Source organism: Nesoenas mayeri (assembly GCF_963082525.1).
Source record: "Nesoenas mayeri genome assembly, chromosome: 1".
In the NCBI taxonomy this organism is placed as follows: Eukaryota; Metazoa; Chordata; class Aves; order Columbiformes; family Columbidae; genus Nesoenas; species Nesoenas mayeri.
Window position 1 is genome coordinate 24554438 of NC_137541.1, and position 26001 is coordinate 24580438.

Sequence of the window (26001 nt, forward strand, 5' to 3'; positions counted from 1 at the left end):
TCCATGAGATTGCTTTCTGAAGAAAACATGGTATTAAAACCACTCCAGATTCTAGTCCATCAAAATTGTGATGACTGATTTTGAAAAATACATCCAGCAGTAAAGATCAATGCAAAGTACTCACTGAGCTTCTTTGCTTTGGCCTTACTGCCCCTGAATGCCAAGTGCCCTTTGTTCCGTGTCACCAGGCGGTCCCACCATCTCCCAGGCTGGTGTCCTGCTTCCACTGTTCTTTCTAGTACTGTTTCTACTGTACTGTTTACATGTGCTCTAGAATATTTTAGAGGCTTTCATGTCATCTTTTTTCGGGTAAGTTTTAAAATAGCAGATTCTCTACAATAACCTCTTTACCTTTTTCATGGAATCTCAGAAGGCGTTTTAGTTCTTTTTTCAGATGACTTTTTTTTAACCATGGCATGCATTTGACTTGGAATCTTATTTTTTGAATTTTCCCTCAGGCTGCTTGTAGGTTTATTGCCCTTTTTTTTTTTTAATTGTTTTGGCTTTTGTTTTTCAAGTTCTTCATTTTTTCACAGTTTCCATTCTTGAAATTGAATATACATGTACAAAACGTACCTGGTTTTAATTTTATTGTTTTATGATCACTACTACAGAGCACCTCTCCTGCTCTGCACCTCTCAAACTGTGTCCTGTTCACATTTGAGACCAAATCCAGAATAGCATCTTCTCCAGGGGGTCCTAAATTAGCTGTCCAAGGGAGCAATTCAAAACCGTATCATTGTATCTCATCCTAATGAGACATGGATCAAGTGTATGTGTGTATAGTTGAAATCTCTTACTATTGGTCATCAATTTGCAGTTTCTCTAACCTCAACATTTCCTAATCACTCTTGTCATCCTAATTAGGTACAGACTTTCAAGGATCACCAACATTATTCTTTTTCCTGTAATGCATTAGAACTTTTCTAAGCTTTGCCCTCGCTCCATTGCTTTGCACTCCATGCACTGCTCAGCTGTCACTGTGGACAGTTTAACTGAAGAGTCTATTTCCCTTATTGCCTTTTCAGTGGGGCACTCAACATTTGCTGTGTCCACCTAGGTCACAAGGTCACACCCATCTGAAAAAGATGCTCTACCATGTCTGTCAGCTAACTGGCAGCTTCCAGTTTTGATAGTCCCCTATGGCCTTTTTAATTTTCAGTGCTATCAGCCTGTCTCCATTATGATTAAGATGCAGTCTGCCCATTCCATGCTGGTGGCTCTCGTCTAAAGGATTTCCCATTTCTTAAGGTATTTACACCTTTCCTCTCTGTTGTCTTACCAACCCACTGAGACTTGGATCTCTGCCTGCCTCTCAAGCATCAAATGTGAAAGAGCCAGTATTTCAGAGAAAGATGCTGTGAGGGTCTTGAACTTTAAGCTCTTGCCTGACTGTGTGAATTTTATCTCTGGAGTGTTCCTCCCACACTTTCCTATATTGCTGGTGCTAATGTAGACCATGAGTGCTGCTCCTTCTCTGTTCTCCCCTAGGTAGCTTATAGAAACATCTATTGATGTCCACTGCCTTTGTACCGAGCAATTGACTTACTGCTTGGTCCTCTTGGATGTCACAGACCCACTTGTCCATGCATCTAAGAACTGAATTGATGACTGTCACCATTTATGTCTCCCGATCCTTAAAGATCCCCTCAGCTGTGGGATCATCCTTGCCACAGCTGAACAGTATGAAATCAGATGCCATGGGGGTTTTATCCAGGAGACTGAATTTCCCCTTGCCAGCAAGGTGCTGTTTCTCTGCCTCCTCAGCAGCACAGAGGCTGTAACACTGGAGACAGAACTGCTCAGAGTGTTCCTTTAGGCCTCTACTGTGAACATTTCCTTTTCTTTAAGCTGCTAATCTCAGAAAACAACTCTTGTTTGTCAGAAGCTCCTTGCACCAATTGCACACACAAGCTTGCTGCCCTCGTTGTACTCACACCTACTGTCTCCGCAATGAACTGCAATAACCCCTATTGTACTGTGGAACTTGTGTCTGCATCATGAACTTAAAACTGGTTTGGTTTTGGAAACTTATTATGTTATTTACGTTGCAGAACATACCTGGAAGGAAGTCTTCGATTTGAAATATTAAGTATAATCAAGAAATGAGTGACATTTATTCTAAAACTACCATTAGAGGCTGATAGTAATAAACTCTTGTGGGAAAGACAAATCAAGGATTATGGAAATATACTGAAAAAGGAGGAGGAAGAGATAAAACACCTAAAGAAGTGTTCTGGTTTAAGGTTACTTTAACACCTAAGGGTCATTAAATCTGCTTTGATAATTTGTTAACCTGTCCCCAAAATTTGTTAGCACTACAGTAAGAAAGGAACAAAATGAGGCAAAGCAAATACTGGAATTCTTGTAGTGGGAAATCCTTTTTTGACCTCATTTACAGGGCTTTATTTTAGCTAATCAAATGTATATCTAAAATTCATTGATCTGAATCCTTTTATTATAAGAAAAGATTTTACTATTGGAACACATTAAATATGAGGCTACCATTCTCAGTGAGTAATAATAACAAAAAATAATCTCAGCAAAGTAAAAAATCCTTTTTCCAATTGGGGTTATCCCAGCAAGATTTTATAGACAGGATTAAGAGAGGTTACAGTTTCCTAAGCATTGTAGTCTCATTGAGTTGGTATATCAGATCATTCAGAAGACAAAAATGAAAAACAAAGCTATGAATGGAGTCAGTTTTTAATTTACATAATTTTAGAAATATAAAGACAGAAGTGGATATGCTTCAAGTTGTAGCTGATAAAATTAAGATAAAATAAAAAGCTTTTCCAAGCTCTTTATAATAAAATGGGGAAAATATGGAATATCTGGAGACATTTTTGTTTCCATATATCTCTAGAAACTGAAATTTCTGACATTGTATCCTTATCTTTATCCAGTATTAAAACACAGTGTAGTATACAGAGTGATACTTCGCAGCTCCACCAGCTGCTGTGGCTACATGCAAAATAGTACCTCTTTCCAGGAAGGTAATGATTTAGCTTATCAGAGACCATTAAATATCCTTTATAGTTGAGAAAGTGAAAGTGAAGCCTTTTGCCGTTTGTATTTTTTCTGTATTTAGTCCTGAGCTGCTGGTGGGCTGGTAGTGCTGTGCTATGTAGTATGTCATGTATGTGCTCCATGGTAGACCATTGAAGAGGCCTCCTGCTTTCCTTAGTACTTTCCATATAGGTAATCTTCTGCAAACATAATTTAATGGCAGTTGTGTACAGTTACTTAGGTCTCAAAGTAAATTCTTAATTTAGGTATTATAATTCTGATCATTTCCTCTTTCTCTTTTTTCTTTTTCTTTTTTTTTTTTCCTGATGTTTTAAGATACTGTTTTCCTTTTGGACGTCCTGAAGGAGCTTTAAAAGCCACACTTTCATTACTTGAAAGGGTAAGTTTGAGAATATATTTTAAGTTCTGCTTAAGTACTAAGCCTGCATTTTTCTTTTGTTTTCAGGCTGCTTAAAGTAGACTCATGTCTTCTCAGGTATTTTACCACTGGTTTTAATTATTCAGTGGGAGGTTTTTTCTCAGTGTTTTCCACAGAGGCAAACAGCTGTTTCTGTAAGACTTATTTATTGGGCTTTCACTTTGAGCAACTGTAGTGACTCTGTTTCTGTATAATTTAATGATTACCCAGCATTACCTCTGAAGCAGTACAAGTCTAGAGCCCTCCTTTCCTGCTTTCTGCAGTTTGTATTAATATAATGCCGATATAATGTCTGTACTGATATGTAACATTTAAAAGCATCTATATAATCCAGATAATCTTCCATAAGTGCATATTCTGAGTCAAATTAAGAAAAAAAAAAAAAAAAACTATATGCAGAAAAAATGTCATGGGCATCTATAAATGTAAACTCTAGCCCAGCAAATCCTCTTGTATTGACTGGAAGGGAGAAGACCTTGTAATGGCAAAACCATCTCAGACTTCTCTGAGGAAAGGGACTTTAAATTCCAGCAGAGATTCCAGAGGAATTTTGGCAGCCGGAGCCCAATGAAATTATGTCTGTGTAGTTCTGCCAAAATCTGAGCAGTCTAGTCCTGAGAAATGTTAGTTGTTCTGCTCTGCACAACACTCCATGGATGGAGATTTTGTCTTAGAAAACCTCTGTTATTTTCAAAAATACATAGGCAGGCTGGGTATATATGATTTCTTTCACATATAATCTCAGTGCTTGTTGTGCTGTGTAGATTCCTTTGTGGTACATCAAACAGCTGCTTCTTCTCGCTGTTCCTGCTGTCATGAACAGTAATGGTACTTTCTGTCTGGTGCTCTACCAACACCATTGTTAGTGTTGACCGCCGGGAGTAAATGTACATACCTACACCTGCGAATTCCCAATGGGTTACAAACATTTTATTTTACCTGTATTTGAAAATTTTGAAAAAAAAACCCAGATCTAGAATAAAAGTTTTTGAATACTGTATTTTCACTTGTTGATAATCCAGAAGTTATTCATTAAAAAGAAGCAAGTCAACAAAGGTAGGTATGTCATAGGAGTGCGCAAGTAATGGAAGAAATCTGCTTTGTAAGAACATCTTTCTAATGGCTCCTCTGTTGCTGAACCTGTTTCTTTTCCACCATATCCTTCCCAAGACCGTACATCTTTCCCCTTTCTTTTAACAGTAATTTTTAGATACGTTGTATTATATAAGGACGTAGCTTGTCTAGGGATCCATTGGAGATGCAATTTTAAAAGGTTGTGAGTCATCTGAAATTTAATTATTTACATTAAAATGTGATAAAAGCATATTGAGTTTTGTTTACTTCTGCCTGTTTAAAGTTAATGGAGTACAGAATTAAAGTAAAAATGCAAGTCAATTGTTAACACTATTTATTCCATTTCTTTGGATGACCAATATCTATGTTAGTAGCCCAGAGTATATAATGTTGCATCCATATAAAGAGGTATATATTTTCAGTTTACCTCACTTGCAACAGGTGATTCATTTTATTAAAGTCTCGTATTTTAAAAAGATTACTTTAAAAATTGGCAGATTTTAGAAAAGCTTTCTATAATCTGTTTTTCCACCTGTCAATAATAAAATATTCTGCTAGAAGTTTAATATTTCCCCTGCCTACTATAGATGACTATTTTTCATGGCAAGGACATGCTGAATTTGAATAACTTTATGAAGGAAGAAGAGCAAGTTGATATGGTGGTATTCACAGTTTCTCCTTTACACTGTTGAAGAATCAATAGGTTTGCAATGGTTGAAGCTTTTCTGCAGATGAGAACCAAGCACATTTCCACATCTTTAGTGGCCACCATGATCCAGCCTATTATGGGAATGCTCTTGTTATACTGGTTTTGGTGTCACCCAACTGGAAACTGACTGGCATGCTGCAAGATGCCAAATGGTAGGGCTAGTCTTGTCTAGTATATAAATACCCTATAGGCAGTCAAACATGAATTGAACAGAAATCTCCAAAGACAAATATCTAGTTCCACCAGCTGAAATAATTCCTTTTTGATTTCTGCCTTTAATCATTATCAGATCTGTAGTAACATTGGGATATTTTTATCCTTTTCCTTGGTTTTTGAGTAATGACGGTAACCAAGTAGTAAAATTTTCTCTGGTACAGGTTTTAATGAAAGATATTGCTACTCCCATACCAGCAGAAGAGGTGAAGAAAGTGGTTAGAAAATGTCTGGAGAAGGCTGCCTTGATCAATTACACTCGACTTACAGAATACGCCAAAATAGAAGGTTAGTACAGCAATCAACTGCCAAAGTGGCTGTAAAAGCCAACAATGCCTATTAACTGAATATTCTGTGAGCAGTCTTTTCCCTTTACTGAACAAACCCCTTCCACAGCAAGGGGAAATGTCTCATTAAAGTCTCAGCTGGTGAACTATGGAGCTTTTTCCTATTCATTGCTTTAATATGCCTCCTGGGACCCTGTTTGAATGGAAGACTAGGACTTCTTAATTTAAGTTGCCCTTTGTTCTTACTTTTGAGTTCTCCATAAATCTAAAAGGTTGTTTATGGGTTATTTTTTATTTCTCTAACTATTCGTAGTAATTAAACTACTGACAGGAAATTCCTTCCTTATCAGCAGTAACAGCACCTTGAAATTTCAAAACTCTGAGTATAGATGCTTTTCTGATGTACTTATAAGGCAGACAGATAGATAAATGTTGCTTATTTTTGCTGTTGTGTTGTCAGATGTATAATAGTAGCCTGATCATTAAAAACTTAATGAAACCCTGATTTCCTGAATGAACTAATGGGACAAAATACTAGATCTAATGATAATCAGCAGTTTTCTTGGAATTTACATATGTTCTAGAATGTATACCATGAAATGAATGATGAGTTCACTCAAAAAAATCAGCTAGCATACACAATGTCATTTTAATATTTGTAATGCCTATGTAACATAAAAAGGAAGTCATAAAAGTCAACTGCCTTTTCAAGACACATCTGTTATTCTCCATAAAGTGCAGAAAGCTTGAGATACACCTGTACAGATATATCCAGGAGTAGAAAACAGTGTGTGTGCATCCATATAACTGGTTCTTTTTGGAAATAGAGTCAACTAGCAGAAAAATATATGAAGAATGAATTCTACTTTAAAAAATCCAGGTTCTTTAATATAGCATGTTTTTGCATAGAATGTTATTTCTAGAAATGCACTAGAAGAAACAGTTATCACAACAGCAAAATGAAGATGCCTCATATGTGTAGCAATATTACAAAGCCAACTTTTGTCCTTTTTCCGTTTTTGCTCAAATTCTCTGAAAATCAAGAGTTAACCAATCTCACAACTGATTAACAAAAACATCATCTCATCACTATAGCAACCAGTATTATATCATGGGAGTAACAACATGATACCATCTTAGTAACCACTTTATCATAATTAATTATGATATCATGTTGTGTTAAAGAAAGACGAATGAATATTAAATCTATTCTGGAAAATGAAAAAGCAGAAATACCATTTTCTTTAGTTTTTCTCTTTCAGTATTCATAAAAGGGATTTTTTAATGTTCAGTATTTCATTTTTTTAGGTAACCTGTTGAAATAATGGGTATAAAAATATAAATATTTTTTTACAGATGACAAAAGCATGCAAAAGGTATCTAAACTCACTGACCCTACATTGGATTCGAAAAGTTTTTTTACAGTGAAGTAAATACATCTTTGGCCAGGATTTTTAACTATATCCCAGGGAATTATGGCAGTTCCACTGCAAGTACCAAATTTTGCGCTATAAATATGCACACTGTTAACACAGCACATAAAACTGCTGTCCATCCCATGGCATATTTTGACTTTGAAAATTGTTGTCTTTTGGTTGAAACATAGCTAGATTTCTGTAAGTAGTTTTAGACTCATGTAACTGTAAGCCCAAAGCACAATAAATTATTTCATATATAAGTCTAGTATCGCAACAAGACATAGGTTGAGTACTTTTCTGCGAATAGAGTACTATTTGAAAGTGAAGCACTCCAGCATCATAACATCAGAAAAACAAATGCATTGGTTTTCGGTAGCAAAGAGACCTGTATTTGTCTTTTTCTATGCTCAGGTCATCACAAATATTCTACATTTTTAACAATATAAATAGAGCAGATTTCAACCATAGGTTCAGTTCTGTTTCTTTAGGATTATGGGAGCATTATTGTCTACATGCACTGAAATTACATTCTTCTCTTGAAAGTAATGCATGTTAGTGTTTACATCAGTTGCTTACTCCTCAAATTGCATGTGGAAAGCATATAGTCATTATCTTTATAATGCTACTGATGTCCTGAAATGCAGCTGTCGTACATTATTGGGACTTTTTTCCTACTCTTTGAATATTTATTTGGTGAACAACATCATATCAGTCAAAATGCAATTATTGCATGGTAATATCTGCTATAGACCAATAGTAACTACCTAAAAAGCAGAGATGCAAAGAAGGTTCTAAGCAAAATTATATTCTTATATTCTTACTTTCTTCCATTATTTTACTATTATATGTGTTTCTAAATTCCCAGGCACAATATGGATGCAGACTCAGCCACTGGGCATGAAATAGACACTGTATAGAACTACTAAATAAAAATACACTGCCTAAATATATACACCGTTTATCCATCAGCTGACAAAACCCATCACTTGGTTGAGCTAACTATCAGGACTCTCACTGCTATACTCAAGATTTTAAGAACATTTTACCTCCTTATTTGGTATTTATTCTACTCTAAGGAAACTAAAATAGTTGTATTTCTGTAATGATGTTTTTCTTCTCTTTTTTTTTTTTTGTTTTACATTTAGCAACAACAGAAAAGGACTCAGGTGATTACTATTTGTGTGCATGTCTGCATGTATTACAGATTTAGTATGTTGTATCTGTTGTTCTATTATTCTTCTTGATTTCATCAATATCAAAATATTGACCAGAATGTGTGAACATTAAAATTAATTTTAATGTAGTATAGTTCATGCAGTCTTCATTTTCACTGATACTTAACTATGATGTGCATATTTGTTAGCAATTTAGATAATGTTATATTTTGGAATATTATGCAATTGTAGTTTCTGTGAAAGAGGTATAACTAAGTGATACGGAAAAGTTTGGCTGTTTGTGTATTTAGAGAAATGTAATTTCATAGTCATTGGCAAAAGTGGTATCAATTTTTTCAGGGGGACTGCTGGATTTATTGATGAAGGTCTTGACAGGAGAACTAGTTTCATAAAGCTGGTTCTACATTCATGTGACATGGCTTTGTTTAGTGATATGTTTATTTTTCTAGTCACAGTTTGTGTGGGTGGTGGTTCTTTGTGTTCCTAATTTCATGAAGCTGCTATGTTGTGTATTCTCCAATAGTGCAGAGAGGTTTTTTTAGTGCTTATATCCAAGTATTTCATAGAGTGATCATAAAAAGAGCATAGCTGATGTAGTATTTGTAGCTGAGTAGCACTGGCTGCACAGAAGTATGAGAGGTTGTACATATATTTACTTTGAAATAAATGCACACACTACTTTGTCTTACCTTTTTTTAAAAACATGCACACAGACCCAATGGAAGCCTGATCACAGTGCTTTGTGAGGTTTCCACAAATATCAACCACAGTTATGGGAAGGGGCATTTAGTTGGTAGCTTTCTTGGGATTAAATGATTTTTTTACTGGAAAAACAGACTGGGGTGATGACTTTAAAGGTTCCATGAAAGGACTTCAAAATGGAACTCCTTCCCAGTGAGGGGCTTGAAGGGAGAAAGGTGATTCATTTTTAGAGGAATAGCTTCTTTAGCCAGAAACCAAGGAAAAGATACTAGCAAATTGTAAAAAAACTTTCTTTTTTTTTTTTTTTAAAGATGGTGTTCATAACTGAAGATTCGAAAAATTCCATTGGTTCCCAAAATTTCCACTGTTTTTCATTTTAAAGCTTTAAATGTGTTGGAAATAGAAGAGCTTTATTTGGAATTGTTAAAAAAGAGAGCAGGTAGTGCAGTGGTGGTACGAGCATTCATGTCACAGCCTGTTAGAATGAGTCACTCATGTTGATCAGGTGAAGTCCTGACCCCTCTGATCAGTGGGGACAGGTTCATTAAGCGGGTGGCTTAGAGCACTTGGAGGCTCCTTCAACACTTTCTCTGTGAAAGGATCTTTCTCATGCCATCAAATACATATGCACCCTAAAAATGTTTCACTACTAGGTAAGATACTTAAAGCTAGATAGCATAAATACTCCATTTGGTATTTTTACAGCTGTAGATATTGAAGAAAATATATCTTCAAATTAGAAATTTACAAAAATGTGGAAATTAATTTGCAAAATTAGGAAACTAATTTTAGAGTTTGTGTCCTTTGACCTTTGCACTCTAAAACCTCAGCTGTACACTTTAATGTGCATCATCTCAAGTACAAATCTTCATTGTGCCACACATGCTTGTTGTTCTTATTTTTTCTCAGGTTCATAATGTCAGAAATACAGACCATTAAGCACAGATGACATACAGCTACAAGCACAGGGTAAAAAAAAAACAAACAAAAAAGACTATACCTGATTTCGGTAACTTTACATTCGATTTGTGCACTCTTTAAAATAAACTATTGCCATGTTTTTACGATAGGATAGCAAAACTGTCCCTTCAGTGACCTTGTAAACAACCATATTAGAGAATGGATGAGAGGAAACCCTGTCACATACAGTGAGTAAATGGAAATTTGCTATGTGAGTTAGGTGAAGCTAGAGATTTATAGGCTGCGTTTATAATTTAATTGCTTAATTAAATTCCACTTCTGACTAAAAATGCAGCAGAAAATTAATCAGCTCAGAAAAATTACCTTTATTGAAAGGAGTAAACAGAGTGTGTTCCCCCAGAATTTTGTGCCCCATTGAACCCATTTCTCTGTTGCAAAAGATGAACCAGCTGAAAGATATCCCAATAAAATTATATTTTAGCTTGGCTAACATAGCCAAATCTTACTCCTGTCGATGTCGTTACCTAAACTCCTACAGATTTCATCATGAACATAATGTACAGTATGCTTAGTCCTAATACAATATATTGCATTTTTGTGGAAAATAAGGAGAAACTATTTCTTGATAATTATTATTTACTCTTTGGCTTGTGCACTATATACTGTATAGAGATTCTTGAATTGCAGGAGTGTCCGTGTTAGGTAATACAGGAGTGAACATGCAAATTCTTTCTGTTGTGAGAATCCTTTTTCAGCAGTGTGGTTGCCAGGTTCCCAGGTCTGTTCCCCAAGTGCTCTCATTTTCGCAGTCTCAATGGAACAAGACTCTGAATGCTTTCCCAGAAGACGGTGGTTACTTTCTTAATGGCAGACACAGTGGTATAAGCAGCACTTGCATCAACAGGATTTGTTTGCAGTCAGGATGACATTTTATTTAGCACTCTCATGTTGTTGTACAATTTTGAATATAGAACAGCTTTCTTCAATAAAAATTACATTTGCAATCATAATTATGCAGAGTTCAGCATGTCATTCTTTACGACATGTACAGCTGAAATTCTCATGGAGTAGCTAATCTGTTTAGTCAGTATAATTGCTATTATGAGGAGAACAGCAGCAAACCTACTATTATAACGTTGAACTATGTCTAAGAACTCTCATATAATGCCCTTGTAGTTTGCAGTAAGGGTTTATAATTTGTCAAGGAGAGGATCACAGTATCAGTATGGGAAAATCTTTTTAAGTATTAACCATTTTCATTTCAGCACATGCCACCCTTGAGAATTCACTACCTGAAAGTACTTTTTAGATCATTTTGTGTATGACATATTTTCCTGTCTTATTCAGTATTTAACTACAGTTAACTCTTCTTATAGATAATGTTGAACGTAACTGGACCTGCTAGATGCTGAGGCCAGAGACAAATAGCATTCTTCAGATGCATTTTTGTATAGCTTCCAGTGAAGAGCTTATAGAAATTTGCATGCCTCTTTCACCTGTTTACTCTCTTTCAGAAAAGATGGCCTTCCTTATACAGAATTCATAGGTTTTACTTACTTTTTATACACATCCATTAACACACACAGAGTAATAAAATACTTTATTTATTCCTTCTCAGAAAGGAATGGTTTTCTCCATTAAAATGTATTTGCAATTGGAATGGCTGAGGAGTAATGGACTCTGCTAGTGCTGCTGTCATTCTCTAAGAGAAGTGATGGAAACTTATGTATAAATACATTTTTCAGCACAAGGGCATTACCTTGCTGTGGAGAAGTAAAGGGTTTGGGTTAGGAGTTGGAATGGTAAATGGCTGTGAAGAGAACAGGGTATCTGTCATTGTCCCTAGATATTAATTTCTGAGGCAATGGACAGATTGTAAAGCTTTGCATTATTAGGAAATTATCTTTTAAGTCATTGTTTTCAAAAGTCTGTAGTAACTAAAATACTGGGCTCCTTCTGCCAATCAATTTTAATAAAAGGAGTGAGAATAACTTCCATTAAAATGAGAGCAAATAGTTACTGTGTAGTGTGCAATTGCTCAAAGACAAATCACAGTTGTCATCCCAACATTTCTCTCTATCAGACAGACTGCCAAAGGCTGAGTAACTGTTAACTCCAAACAACAGAAGGTCAGGAGCAACTCAACAGTTTGCTCTTTTTAAAGGGCATTGATTGTTATCATAAACATTACATACAAGTTTCTAAAGGACGGGTAGTATGTAAATGCCCTCAAGGCTCAGAAGGATCTCTCTGACTTAAAAAGAAGAACACTACAAACATTATTGAAATTGAGAAGACAAGTGGAGAGAGTCATCTTACCTGGAGAGGAGTTGATTAAAGCTCTCCGTGCATGTTCATTTCACTGAACAATGGATTTTGCACTGCGGCATAACAACTTCTTGGGCTCTGTTTGTTGTGCAACTAAACAGGAAGTAGATAATATGAGCAAGAATCTCTGGTTTCAATTTTGGAGCAGAGGTCTGGAAAAGAACTCCTGGATTGTTAGGTCCATGTCCTGATACTCCTTTGTAAAGATACCCGTGTCCTCTCTTAATACCTGAGCTGAGTCAGTTGTTGTCACTGCTGTTCCCCTTTTCTGCCCACTGTTTCACCCATGTGAAGGCTGTTGCAAGTCCTGTTTGCTCCATTAGTGTAGGAATCACCTTACAGTCAAATTAGTTCCTAGTTTTTAGCATACTAACCTTGTCCTATACTCCTAATGAAGGATAGTTCCCTCATTCATTAGCATTTCGTCCTCTCCAATTCCTCCTTTCCCTATTACAGAATCACAGAATGTTAGGGATTGGAAGGAACCTCAAAAGGTCATCTAGTCCAATCCCCCCACCGGAGCAGGAACACCTAGATGAGGTTACACAGGAAGGCGTCCAGACAGGTTTTGAATGTCTCTAGAGAAGGAGACTCAACCTCCCTGGGCAGCCTGTTCCAGTGCTCTGTCACCCTCACCGTAATGTGAGGGTGATGCTTCACACTCATGCAACCTAAGCTTCCATCACCTTCTTTCAGAGTTTTAGCCTCCTTCATTTTTATCATCTTAGGAGCCTTTCTCTACTAAAGTTTGAATTCCACGTTCTTGAACATTGGTGACAAGAGCTGTGCAAAGTCATCCCCATGAGATGCCTTGCACAGTACTACCAGTACTATTATACCAGAAATGCTTAATCTGATATATTCAAGTAACACTTGTCTTTCTTTGTCTATATCATGCTTTTGGCATTCTGTGAAAAGTTAATTCAACCCACTCTTCAGAGTTTTGATCATTTCCAGCTGGCAAATTCCCAGTGTATAGCAAATATTTATTGTTGTTCATATGTCAAAATGTATTGCCCTCCTTCTTGAAGTATTACATTTTGTTTCACTCTCCTGTTCTTTGGAATTATACCATTCTCATTGCTGCATTTTGGCCATGCTGTATATCGCCAGTGTTTTACGACATTGTTATCAGTGCACTCCTAATATTTATTCTGAAGTCATTGCTGAGAATATTAGGAAAGCTCATCCCTGAGATTGATCTTCAAGGAATTTGTCAATAAACCTTTTTTTGCTCTTTCTCAATGTTGCCTATTGCCTTTCTTTTGAGGTAGCTTCTTTAACCAACGCACAGTTTCTTTTTTAATCCTCATTTTCTTCAGCTTAACTGGTAGTTTTCCCATAGGGCACAGTATCAAATGCTTGATTAAAGTCAGAATAGATGAGATCTACTGAATTTCCTTTTTAAGAAAATATCCTATCAGGAAAAGCTACTACACAAGTTTAGTGACCTACCTTTGCAAATCTGTGTAACATTTTATTTGGTTTTTGTTCTTTTTATGTCTTCAAATAGTCACTTCTTCAAAATTTGTTTTTAAACTGTCACCATCACTTTTCCCTCTTCTTTACCTGCCAGCATTAGATTTGTTATTGTCAGCTTTCAGTAAGTCCCTAAAATTTAGATTTTTTTAATAACACCTAGTACTAAGTCTGCACTTTCAAGTGCTAGTTTTCTCTCAGTACAGTGTGTTACTCAGGTCTCTTCATTTGCAAAGCCCTTCAGTTTGCCGTGTTTGTTGCCTCCACATTTTATTCCACAGTAACAGAAACTGCTGAGAACATTAGTTCTTTCTCCTTTTGAAGAGAAATTAGAAGTGCTTGCATCTGTGTTTCCAAAACTAGAATACAAAGAAACATAAATTAAGTTCATTTGATCAGCAATTTAAAATTGGAATTTCTTTTCATCTCTGCCTTTTTTCTTCTGCTTTTACCTTTTCAGATTTGTTGTTTCATTTTTTTCCATGAAACGAGATTCCCTTTTTTGGGAAAAAAAATAAAATACGCCAACCAGACAGTGATTGTGCCATTAAGGTAATTTCATTGAATGCTATGATAAATGTTTTAAAAATGAAAACATTGTAATGTGACCAACTTTATATAATGATAGATCATAGACTTGGAGGTGTGAACTCTAACTTTCTACAAACCTCATAATCTCTGTGTACATAGGTGATAATGGCAATTAAAAAAAAAAAAAATTGTCCCTAGAAACTAAAATCCCATTGAATTCTTAGAAAACAATTATGGAAAGACTGGTTTCAACTCCATAATTATAGCCAAATTCCATTATTTATCTAAAGCTATAATCTTTTTACTTTTTTATTCAGAATACAGGATGTCATCCCAAATGTCCACTCCTTACTTTTTCACACAGAATTAATTCCGTGAGAATTTTCAAGAAAATCCACCACAGTCAAAGTGAAATTATCTGTGGGTGGATTATCCCAGTTGCAGATTAACTCTGCAGAGTCGGTTCAGATCTAGTAACGTGTATTAGCTCCAGTTTATTGATGTTTGTACTGCTTTTGATACAAGTCAAGAAGCAATCTTGCTGGCTTCATGTGTCAAAAATGTCTGAATTAATAGGCCCTACTAGAGTACAGTTGGCTCCATGCAGCTCAAGTTATGATGTGTCTATGTTATCAAATTATATTATGGCCTATTTTACTGCAGGGCCTCCTTCTGCATCAATATAAGTTCACTCCCAGACTTCTGTTTGAAATGAATCAGTCAGATTCCTTGGCAAGAGAGCTGTTATAGAATAAAGGAAGTCTCATTTAGGCTCCTTGCACTGCAATTGGATTTGGAAAGAAATACATCAGATTTGGGTCCTTCTGCACAATATCCGAACAGGCCATATTCCTTCAAAAACTCCAAAACTCACTGAGTCCATACACTGTGGTGTGTGCAGCACATCCTGGAAGGAGTTTGATAGCCAACAGTCATCGCATTATCTGCCCTCACGTGAGTCTAATTCTGGCACATGCATAGAAATGAATTACTTGGTGGACAGACACCTCTGTTAGTAGATATCTCGCACTTTCTCCAGGCTTGAGTTCTAGTACCATTAATGTTAAGTAGCACAACAGCTGAGTGCTGCCAGCAACGAGAGCAATAGTGCTGTTGAAAATCAAAATCAATGCCAGATGTCTTACATGAGGGATCAAAATACAAAGTGGGTGCTCTGTTGCAGTTTGGCATTAAATGAGCTGGACCAAATCCTAAGCTGCAACATCACTGCCGAAGTCTCCAGCCCCATCTAGCTGTTGGATGTGAATTTACCTGTAAGCCCACCAGGACTGTGAATTTTGTTCTTTTGGCATCCTTGGCCATGGAGGGAAGTAATGATCCAAGGGAGCAGCCGTTCCCAAGTGTCACACAACACTTGCCTTTTTTCCAGCATCCCAGCTGTGGGAGACCCTCTGACCTGGAGACAGGTTGAATCGCCTGAGTGTCTTGGCCTTCATATGCTTTTTTGAAGAAAAGGAGGAAGGGTGAAATATTGGACAGAGAAAACCAATCAGGGGTACATGCTGTGCTGGGGGCAGGGGGAACACTGGCGGGCCAGAGACAAGTACTTCCCATATGCACTGCACTCATACCTGAGGAGGAGAATCACCTCTTTAATCAGCACATTCCTGTGCTCATGCCAATGAGAAATTAAACAGATGTGTTCAATAGCTTACATGCTGGGGAGAAGAAGAGGTGAATTGTACATTTACCTCCAAGGATAAATGCTCTTCTGGAAAGCAAGCTGAAGTTAGGTTTTAGATATCTTGATGTTACATTTTAGACATACTGATGGGCTCAAGAAAGGAGGAACAGAGACAAGTTATGTGACCTGTGTGACACAGGAGGTCAGACTGGACGATCTGACAGTCCTTTTGGCCCTAGGCTCCATTGGTCTGTGAAGCAGTCACCTTTTCATTTCAGTAGCATTTTAGTCAGTTAACTTAGCTCATTTAACAATATTTTCTTGGTACCTATGTGACTCACTGGTAATGCATACTTGTGAAAGTGCCCATTGTTTGCAAAGTCTGGCTTGCTTTTTCATTTCGGCAAAACATGAAGCTGAAAACAGATGATTGATGGCTTTTTGTGTTTATTTTCTAAAAGATGTCAAGCAGCATATTTACTGACTCGACTCCTGCTGCAACTTGTTAGTTTGAGCAGTATAAACACATCTTAACAACTCTTGGTAATTGTGAGGAGAAAGGCATAATGAATATAATGAAAACTGACAGCACTGATTTCCATTCCTGTAAATTTTTTACGCTTATGAAGGCAAGCACAGTATTTTGCTCAGATGTTTTGGAGATTCTAATGCTTCCAGATAACAGTTTATTGATACTCGTATTTCAAAGATACTACTTGTTTGGTAAAAAAAAAAAAAGTTAATATTTAGGTTTTTTCTCTCAGATTGCTTTGTGGTCCCTTGTTTATACACTCATGCAAGTGGTGGTTATCCATAACATGTATTTGCTAGATTTTTGAAGAAAAAGTCCATGGGTTACAGAGAAAAAAGACTAGCTGACGTGGTAGCTTACAGATGGAAAAGGAAACTTTAGACAAAGCTTAGGTGAAATGTGTAGAAGCATATTCTGTGAATAAGTGAACAAGAACAAAATTAGAGAGAATTGTCAATGAGTGCAGAGTGAGTACAATTCTCTGCCACCTTTTCTTATCAATAAATCTTATAGGAAAATAATGATTTTCAATATATTATTGAAAGCTGTATGAAGCATCAAGAGTAGCAAGTAGTAAATCATTTTGGAATAGCCTAGTAAACAGTGAATAGCGTGTGGATTTTAATGCAAAGCTGAAACAGGAATTCATCAAGTCTTATCTGTCCCACATTTTTAGTTGTTTTTAGCCACTCCTGCCATAAAAAGTCATTCAGAAACTTGTAATACTCACCTCAAAGGGACATTTACAGTTTTCATCATCCTTTTCCTCCTGAACACACTAATCCTGTTAAAAAAACTATTCCTGAATGTTAGTCCCATAATGACTGAAATTCTTGCAATTTCTGGCTTAAATAATTTACGATGACTGAAGTATTTTTATGCCAATATCATCCCTGATTGTAAGTAGGTCTGTGTAGGAGCACTTCTGATCCCCTCTTTCATCCTTCATTTTATTATGCTTATTATGCCTTTCAGGCAAACAAACAAGCAAACAACCACACAAACAAAACCAGACTCTCCATTCAGCACCATTTCTGATAGAAATTCATAATTCTTATCCTTTCAATGCCATTTCTGATCAAAATTCATCACTTCAGCACAGAGAATCAGAACTGCATTTCCTCGGTGCATTTCAATGGAATTGAAACTTCTCTGAGACCATGTTTCTCTTCATCATGATCTTGTCACACTGGTGATTCAGGATAATCTCACAGCTGATCTGGGGTCTTTCTCCTGTTCTCCCTGCTGATAATGATGTCTGTTCAATAGCCAGTTTTAGGCTCTCTTGAGCTTATTCCAGGTATGAAATAAGTGAACTTAGTCAGATGAAAAAACTCAACATCAGATTCAATATAATTATTTTTTCAATATAATTATTAGTATTACTTTATTACTAATTTAGAGGAGCCCTTCTAGGGTATATTTTTTTAATAGTGTACAGCTTCTTTAGTTTCATTATAAATTAATGCAATTATGAATAAAATTATTTTGTTTACTTGATTATTGGTAAAGTCCATGAAGACTAGGCCGATTTGTAATAAAATGATTTGTTTATGCTGAAATCAGATGTGCTAGTCATGATCTGTATTAATTTCACTGGTTTATTCCTAAGACTCATTAACATCAGTGATACTGAGAGTGATGTATCAGCCATATGAATAGTATTTGCTATGTGTTCATGGAGGGGAAGACACTGACCACTAGAGGAAACAGTGGTTTTTCCAGGATAAGCATAAAAAACACTGTTTAAGTCTGAGTCGGATAGTAGTCTTTATCCTGTAACCTAAATAATAGGGGCTAGACCAATCCTTTCTGATCTCACTCAACATAATACATTAATATGGTTGTGGTTATATTCGTGTAATTGTTCTACAGTATCATATCTGCAAATTCAGTACAGTATAAATGACCATGATCTTGACATTGGGAGTGTAGTTCTCTGCACTGATGTGCTTGGTCCATGCTAATACAACACCTCTTTCTTGAGTTAGATTGTGGTCTTGGAAATCGTATTATTTGAATATGTCTGCTCATGTGGTCTATTTTAATGAGCTTTGAAAATTTGTTTGTAGTTGCCTCAGTAACTAATTTGCCTGCTTTGTTTTTTGCATGAAGATAATGTGGTTTTGTAGTCAACTTTAAGCAGATGTTTGCTGGAGGTTCTAATCCAATACTTCTTCAAAAATTGCATTAAAGCTATACATTTCATTAAGGTACTATTCATCACTGTGTTAGTGCTGAAGAAGAGGACAAGATCACCTCCCTTTAATATGTCTGAAAAGTTATTTTGACTTGCCAGAAATGTTAAGTGTGAAAAATATTTAGTGCATGCAGTTTGATATTCTTACTGATACCAAGGAGATTATGTAAGTTTTTTAATTAATCTACTAATGTTCTATGTAATGATGAATGCATGAAGTGGGAAATAAATGTCAGCAGAATTTTCTGCAAATGGAGATGTGTATTCATGTGATCCACGAATATACACAGAAAAGGAGAAAATAGGATTCCTGAGACCCTTGCTCATCGTATGTTACCAGCTCCATAAGTTGTCTGCAACCCTGGTTAATGTGACCATACTTTATATATGACTATAGCATACATCATTTCCATCCCATGGTTTATGGTTAGGGACAAGAGCTTCGTTAGGTAAACAAGCTCAGAGAACTAATACTGACGCTATTCCTAATGATACAAATTAAGTAGCTGGACAAATTACCTGGTTAAACTATGACACTGAAAAAATCCAGTTGTTCTCTTCACTTATCTTACATGACTTCCTGGGATCTAGTCCCATGAATTTTTTTATTGAGTTTTAGTTCATGTGTTTTACCTTTGTTGTTCGCTTCCTTTTTAAAGTCTCCTCTGTAGAATGAGTGATTTTCATGTCATTTGTAACTTTCGCGTTTGACCTTGTTTTCTTTTATGTGGAGTTCTTAGTAAACTTGTGTCAATTCTCTTATAAGATCTTTATTTTATAACACTACTTTTCACAATCGTACTGAAAAGAGTGCAAATTCCCTCTTATTGCTGAACAGCAAGTAGAAAAACAGTTATTTGAATAATCAGTTATTAGAAAGTAGTTATTTGAAAATTATTGTGTTTTGTACGTCTCATTTTTAAATCTGTCTGAAATCTAGTGTCTTATTTAGATAAAACGTCTGGAACTTTTGACTGCTGCTGGTGACAGTAATGAGTCATCTAGTGAGAAGAGCATTGCACTGACAGTACAATAACAAAAAAGGTCTCTAGTGTCTGCTGTCTTTGTATATCTGACCTTGAAGACAATGAGAACGTGCTTGTTGCAGAAGTTGAGCATCTAATACATTGATGCATCTGTTAATTCTTGCATATTAAATCAGATAATGTTTATAATGATCAGTGATTCTTTTGTGAATTAAATCTTTTCCAGTGATCTCAACATTCAGCTGCATTTGCTTGTCCTAAATGATTGTCCTTAACAGGAGAAATTGCTTGTACTTCAGAAGATTGTAACACTGCACCATTCCCATTCCTTTCTGACATGGTTTTCTCTTACTATTATGTCTTATTTGTAACTAAAGCAATTTTGGTTTACATTTTATATTCATATAGAGACCATGAACCAAGCAACACCTGCTAGAAAACTGGAAGAGGTTCTTCACCTTGCAGAACTCTGTATTGAAGTATTGCAGCAAAATGAAGAACATCATTCAGAGGTGAGGCCGTAGCTGCATCTGCTGTAGAGAATGGTTTGTTCCTAGATTTTTTCTCCCCTGATGTGAAGCAATTCTGTCAAGAAACATTTTAGCTTTACTTTCTGACATATGTTTAAGGCAGTTCACATTTACAGAAGAATAAGAGACTTGAAGCTTATGAAAAGTGAAGTGAAATAAAACTCTACTTGAATTCGCTTGAATGAACCTGAGGTTTAGAAATGAAAATTAAAAAGCATAAAATAGAGAAAACGTATTTGTGCTGGAGGTGGTGAAATGGTATGGAAAACATTTCTAGCCTTATACAGTTGTTCCTTCCAACTTTTCACCTCTTATTCAAAATAGAAATAAAATATATCTGAATGCTAGTTTTCATCATACTGTATAGATCTTGGTTTTAATGTAAAAATAATGATGCATATAATAATCACATTCACACTGCTTTTCTGGTGGTTGGAAAATTACTGCTTTTAAACTTGCACTTTTTAAAATGCCATTATAAGTTAGAAGAAATAATACAGAAAAATTTCACGTTTCTTACTCTCAAGTCTTTTGCTTCATAATATGGAAACCATAATATTTAGAATATTTAGAATTATAGCACCTTTTATATCAAGGAATTACAAAAATAAACTTGACCAGGTACACACAATTGTATATATTATTAACATTCAATTAATAAATACAGTTTTCTAAGGTTCAGGAAATTGTTTTTAAAATGTTCTCAAAAAACTCAATAAATATTTTTGGGGAAAATATGCAAAGGGATAAACATTATTTCATCTATATAGTTATAAATATGATCATTCAAAACATCTGGTTTTATATCACACTATGGAATCTAGTTTCTAGCTTACATCTGTCATGTGTGAACTTGTTATAGATGTTTTATCTTATACTGAAGAAACAGCTGTTTCGATGATTTGAAATTAATTCCCTGGAGATCCTGTTCTACACTACAGTTGCCACTGTGTTAGTCTGCAATGATTGCTTAATAAAACGTATATATTTTTGTCTTTGTCTTTTGAGGACCTGTACTACTGTAAGAATGTTAGACTTCTGTGGAAAAGAACACAGATGAAACACATCAAATGATCAATGCATGATTAAACATCTCTGTTCTAAGATTACTTTCTGTACTGGTTATTTGCAATCAGAGATGTGGTATTCTTCAGAATGGTAACTATATTGCATGTGACTTGAGAAAAATGCATTCAGCAAAAGTTTTCAGTCTAATCTGAGAAAACTTGAAAACAATAAAGATAATTTTTAGATTTTTTTCCCTTTCCTTCAGTCATGTAATAAAGGTTCAATTTTAGTGAAATTTGTAGAGCATGCAGAATTTCAATAGTAAAATATATCTGAGAACAAGATCATGAAATTATACGTTCCTATGGTGACTTCACATCATAATGTTAAGTAAATGTTCAGTGTTTGATGATGCAGATGGCAAAAAGGATCAGTAGTGTCTAAAATAGGATATAACATTTTTTAATACTAGTTTGTTTTGTTTTGTTTTTAATTCATAACACTTCCAAATTTCTGGGATTCCCAAAGGGAAGAGAGGTATGTGATTCCAGATGAACTAAGCACTATTTTTCACCATTTATAGTATGGAGCTGTGCACTGAATGTATAGCATAAATTGTTTTGATGATTTCTGGTGTTATATTACCACATTTGTGTGTCTTTCTGGAATGTGAGAACTTCAGTTTTCCTTTAATCTGGTCAATGTTTTTGTTCTCTTAGAATGTGTATCACCAATTGTTAATTGCCTTTAGCTTGTTTTCCTGTTACCCATAATGACTGAATAACTATCTTAGCTGTAGTATTTGTTTTTCTATTCTTGTTTCTTGTTGTCTAAGCAATGTTGGATAGTTCTATAAAGGGTTAGAAGAAATTTTGGCTGGGTTCAAAGTGTCATTTGCAATGATGAAGAAGATGAAAAGAAAATGTGCTGGTTTACTGCTTTTGTTTTTGCTTTGTTTGTTTTGAGGTTTTGCCAATATGTTCTGGAAAGAGTTTTGCTTACCTAAAAGAGACACCTGCCAATGCCTGTATACATTTATGTTCTTCTTTATTTCTTTGCATTTAGCTATTTTCTAGGGTAAGGAGGGTTTTCCTTTAATGAGCTGCCATTTAAACATGATATACTAATGACAAACTTCTTCCAGTTTGAGGAAAAATACTCCGTTTCAAACTCTTGCCAAAACTTTTGAAGTCCTATCTGTCCTTTTCACTCTGATGGCAATCAGCATCCTTCAGTCCTGACACCACAACACATGAAGTACTTTTCAGTAATAGCAGAGCATGTGCAGCAATTCTTTGAAACCTCTTGCCAATTCATCTTTTCTCCATTTACCCCATGTCAAAAAGAACTACAGGCAGCCATCAGAAAGTCCAGGATGCAAAAAATATTTGTAGAACACTTTTCAGGATTTCTCTTTTATTTCATGCCTTTGAGGTGTGAGTACATACTTCTGCCTTACCTGGGACACATATTTCAGAAATACAAGTGAGGATTTCTGTGATGTTATTTGAAATTGTGAGAACTCAGCACTTGTATAGACCAAGCTACATATGTCCCATGTTGGTAAATCAAAAATATTCAAAATGAGATATTCACAATGAGGGTCGTAAGTTTGAAAGTAAAGACATTTTCTTGTCTATTATGTGTAGGTATTTCTCACTGTCAGATATTTTTGTTAAGTCTGAATAAAACCCTCTCATCTGTGTGTGATATTCATCCTATTTCTTCAACTCACTTCATCTTTAACTCCGGGATCATACAGCTCCCTCTGATCCAATAATCAGCTTCAATACTGACCTTCCAAAGCCTAGATTTCAGTGTCAGTAAAAAGGTACAAGAGTTAAAATGTGAAGCGGTCTTCAATGTAGTGCTGGCTTTGCTTGCTGACATAATATTTTTCACAGATTTTTTCTCTTCTTTTAAACTAAGTTACCTAAGAGCTTTTTTACCAAACAAGACCGTGTATTCCAACATGTTGTTAAATTACTGAAAATTAATGTAGACATTAGTGAATTTCTTAAGATGTATTGATAGGATTTTTGGAAGGAAAATTGGATGCCTTCCTCAGGAAAAGCTGACGTATTTAAGGCAAAAATAGGAATTAAGAAGTGCTCTTTATCTGTTAAAAAAAACCCTTAGAATTCAAGGAATGAAATCTCACATTAAAGCCATACCTTTTGATTAACAAATGAGTGCAAAATGTATTCACAAGAATTTATTTGGAAAATAAATTAATCTGATTACTTATTGCCTTAGAATTGAATGAAATCAAAAGAAGCATATACAATAATTTTTCAATTCTCTAGCAAAAAGAGTTGCAAGGATTTATATTCCTTTTTTGACTTTTTGTGTTACATTTTTGTTCTGATTATATCATCTTTCCCAGCATAGTCAGTTTGATATCTTATATTTTTGATACGAGGTTTTAGAAAATATTTTCACATTTTTTGCTTGACCTGCTTATCCTCCCCAAATGTGATGGGAACATGAAGTAACATATCCAAGTGTATTTTGCCATAGATAACAACACTTCTCTTTGCTTTATGACTTGTGTTTAGTAATTCTGTTTTGTCACGCTTGCAGGCATTTGCTTGGTGGCCAGAATTATTGGCTGAGCATGCAGAGAAGTTTTTATCTCTGTATTCTGTGGATATGGACTCAGCACTGGAGGCGCAGCCGCAGGACTCCTGGGACAGCTTCCCACTTTTCCAGCTGTTGAATAACGCCCTCAGAAATGACAGTAAGTTCTTAAGTTTTCTACTTTTTATATGCGTAAGATTTTTTCACTGTTTTCACACCTTAGGAATGTGTTCCTGAATAATATAATTCTCAAAATAAAAGTGACAGTGCATGTGCCCAATTTCTTGGAAGTGGAGCAGTTTCTTTCTCCAAGCACCATTTCAGTCCACATTCCAGCAATCCCGTAACCATTCAGTATTCACAAGTTGTTCATTTTTAAAACAGTTGTATGCAAGCAGCATAATATTTATTTGATATATGATATTTCATATTTAATCTATACCGCTTAAATAGATTTCCTTCTAAGCCTTCATGTAAACTACTTTCAAACTAGTTATGTCTGTAAAGCTATTGTAGGCTTAGCATCAGTGGAGTAACACACAACAAATCAGTGTTATTTTCACTTGGTACATTGTTGTATTATTATTTGGGTTGGAGACCAGAATTTGAGATTGCTGTATTATCTTGCATTCGAAGAGAGATGTTTTTTTTTTTTAATAATAGATAAGTGATATCCTGGGCATGTTTTGGTTGAAAGTGATTTTAATAATGGAATTAAAGAAATAACCAATGAAACAAACAAACAAAAAAATGAATAGATGTTAATTTAAAAACATTGATTGCACCTAACATTTTAAGGCATCATAAAGAAAAAATAATATGTTTGTGCTATGTTTTGTATGTTTACTCTTATTCTATTTTTAGAAAATTAGAAAATTATCTACTTTTTTTTAAATTACTTTTGAGATCCAAATGCAATTTTTATTGGATGATTTAAGTTATTCCAAAATTTTGGGGGTTTTTTTGATAAATACAAGACAAGATTTTTAAGTGTCCTTGTAAAATTTATTTTATTTCTGTGGAAGTTCAATAACTCTTAAGAATTTTAGCTCCATATATGGAAACTGCTTGACTGAAAGGATAGAAAATAGTATTCAACAGCTTTTCTTCAAGGTTACACATATTGCAACCTGTATTATTTATCACTGTAAAATTGTTAACATTAGCTGCCAAGTGTTTATTGAAGTATATAGGTTATCTCAGTATAGTACATGTTGGCCACAACTCCATATCATGAAATGTAGCATCCAGCAAGTGTTCAGTTAACTGTGACACGGTGGATGATGAGCTTCATTGCGGAAAAGGGGCAAATGGACAGGCCTGCTAAACTAAAGCTGAATCTTAAACAGGATTGTTGAAAGTCACTGTTATTGCACCATGTGAGATGTAGTCTAGGATAGAGTGGAAGAACATGAACATCTAGTCTTAGAGATCTGTTTTCATTAATTACGTTTCCATACCCTGACATTTCACAATACGTGAAGTACTGTATTCCTGATAATTTCTTTTTTCACATGTTATCCTAGTGAAAGAAAATGTATCTGTTAATGTTTGCCTTAGTTTGTGTTAGAGATATACATGAATGTTGTGTCTGGATCTTTTGTTGGACAAACTGCAACTACAGAAACATATAAAAATTGCCATGATTGTGGTAATTTAATCTCAATTTAGAAGGCTGCTAAGAAGGCTGTAGGAAATGTTCGATCTTGGTGCAGGTCTCATAAGAGTTAAACTCCCGCAAGGTGGATTCTGCATGACATTAAGTGGGTGTCTGGTCGTCTAAAATCCAGATAAAAAAATCTGAAGCCTGTATTCAGGTGTCTTTCTTACCCTCTTACATTTTCAGTTTAGGAAGCACATCTCTAGTTGTGTTGTTGTGTGCACTTGAAACAGTTATTTGCTTTCAGAAAGCTGTGGAGGTATTTTACAGTAGTCTTACAAGAAGGATTTATGGCAGCAGTTTTAACTACATTATTGTGTCATTTCCCTTCCTTTACACTTTGGTTCCAACCTGAAAGAAGTGATAGAAACAAAGAAGGGTTGTCCTCAGTTGCAAAAGGTTGCTGGTAGGCTACTGATTTTTCTTTCATTAAAAGATCAAATGGATAATAACACTAAGTGATTAAAACAACCTTAGGAAAGACATTTTATGAAAACTTTCATGTCAAAGCAATTATTGGAAGAATTGTAAAACCTTAACTGAAGGATACAAAACGACTGTGATATGAAATCTCA

The 26001-nt window shown here is 35.3% G+C and overlaps 1 protein-coding gene across 3 annotated transcripts in view; it reads left to right on the forward strand.

Annotated features, from left to right (window-relative positions):
* CADPS2 (calcium dependent secretion activator 2) overlaps window positions 1-26001 on the forward strand; it is a gene marked incomplete at both ends in the record, with an annotated part of 299698 nt that overhangs the window by 214074 nt on the left and 59623 nt on the right. For all 3 annotated transcript variants that reach the window (XM_080355871.1, XM_080355872.1, XM_080355873.1), the window contains 4 exons: window positions 3346-3409; window positions 5609-5732; window positions 20057-20160; window positions 23770-23926. In XM_080355871.1, coding sequence (XP_080211997.1) covers window positions 3346-3409; window positions 5609-5732; window positions 20057-20160; window positions 23770-23926 — 449 coding nt within the window. The remainder of the gene's footprint in view (window positions 1-3345; window positions 3410-5608; window positions 5733-20056; window positions 20161-23769; window positions 23927-26001) is intronic.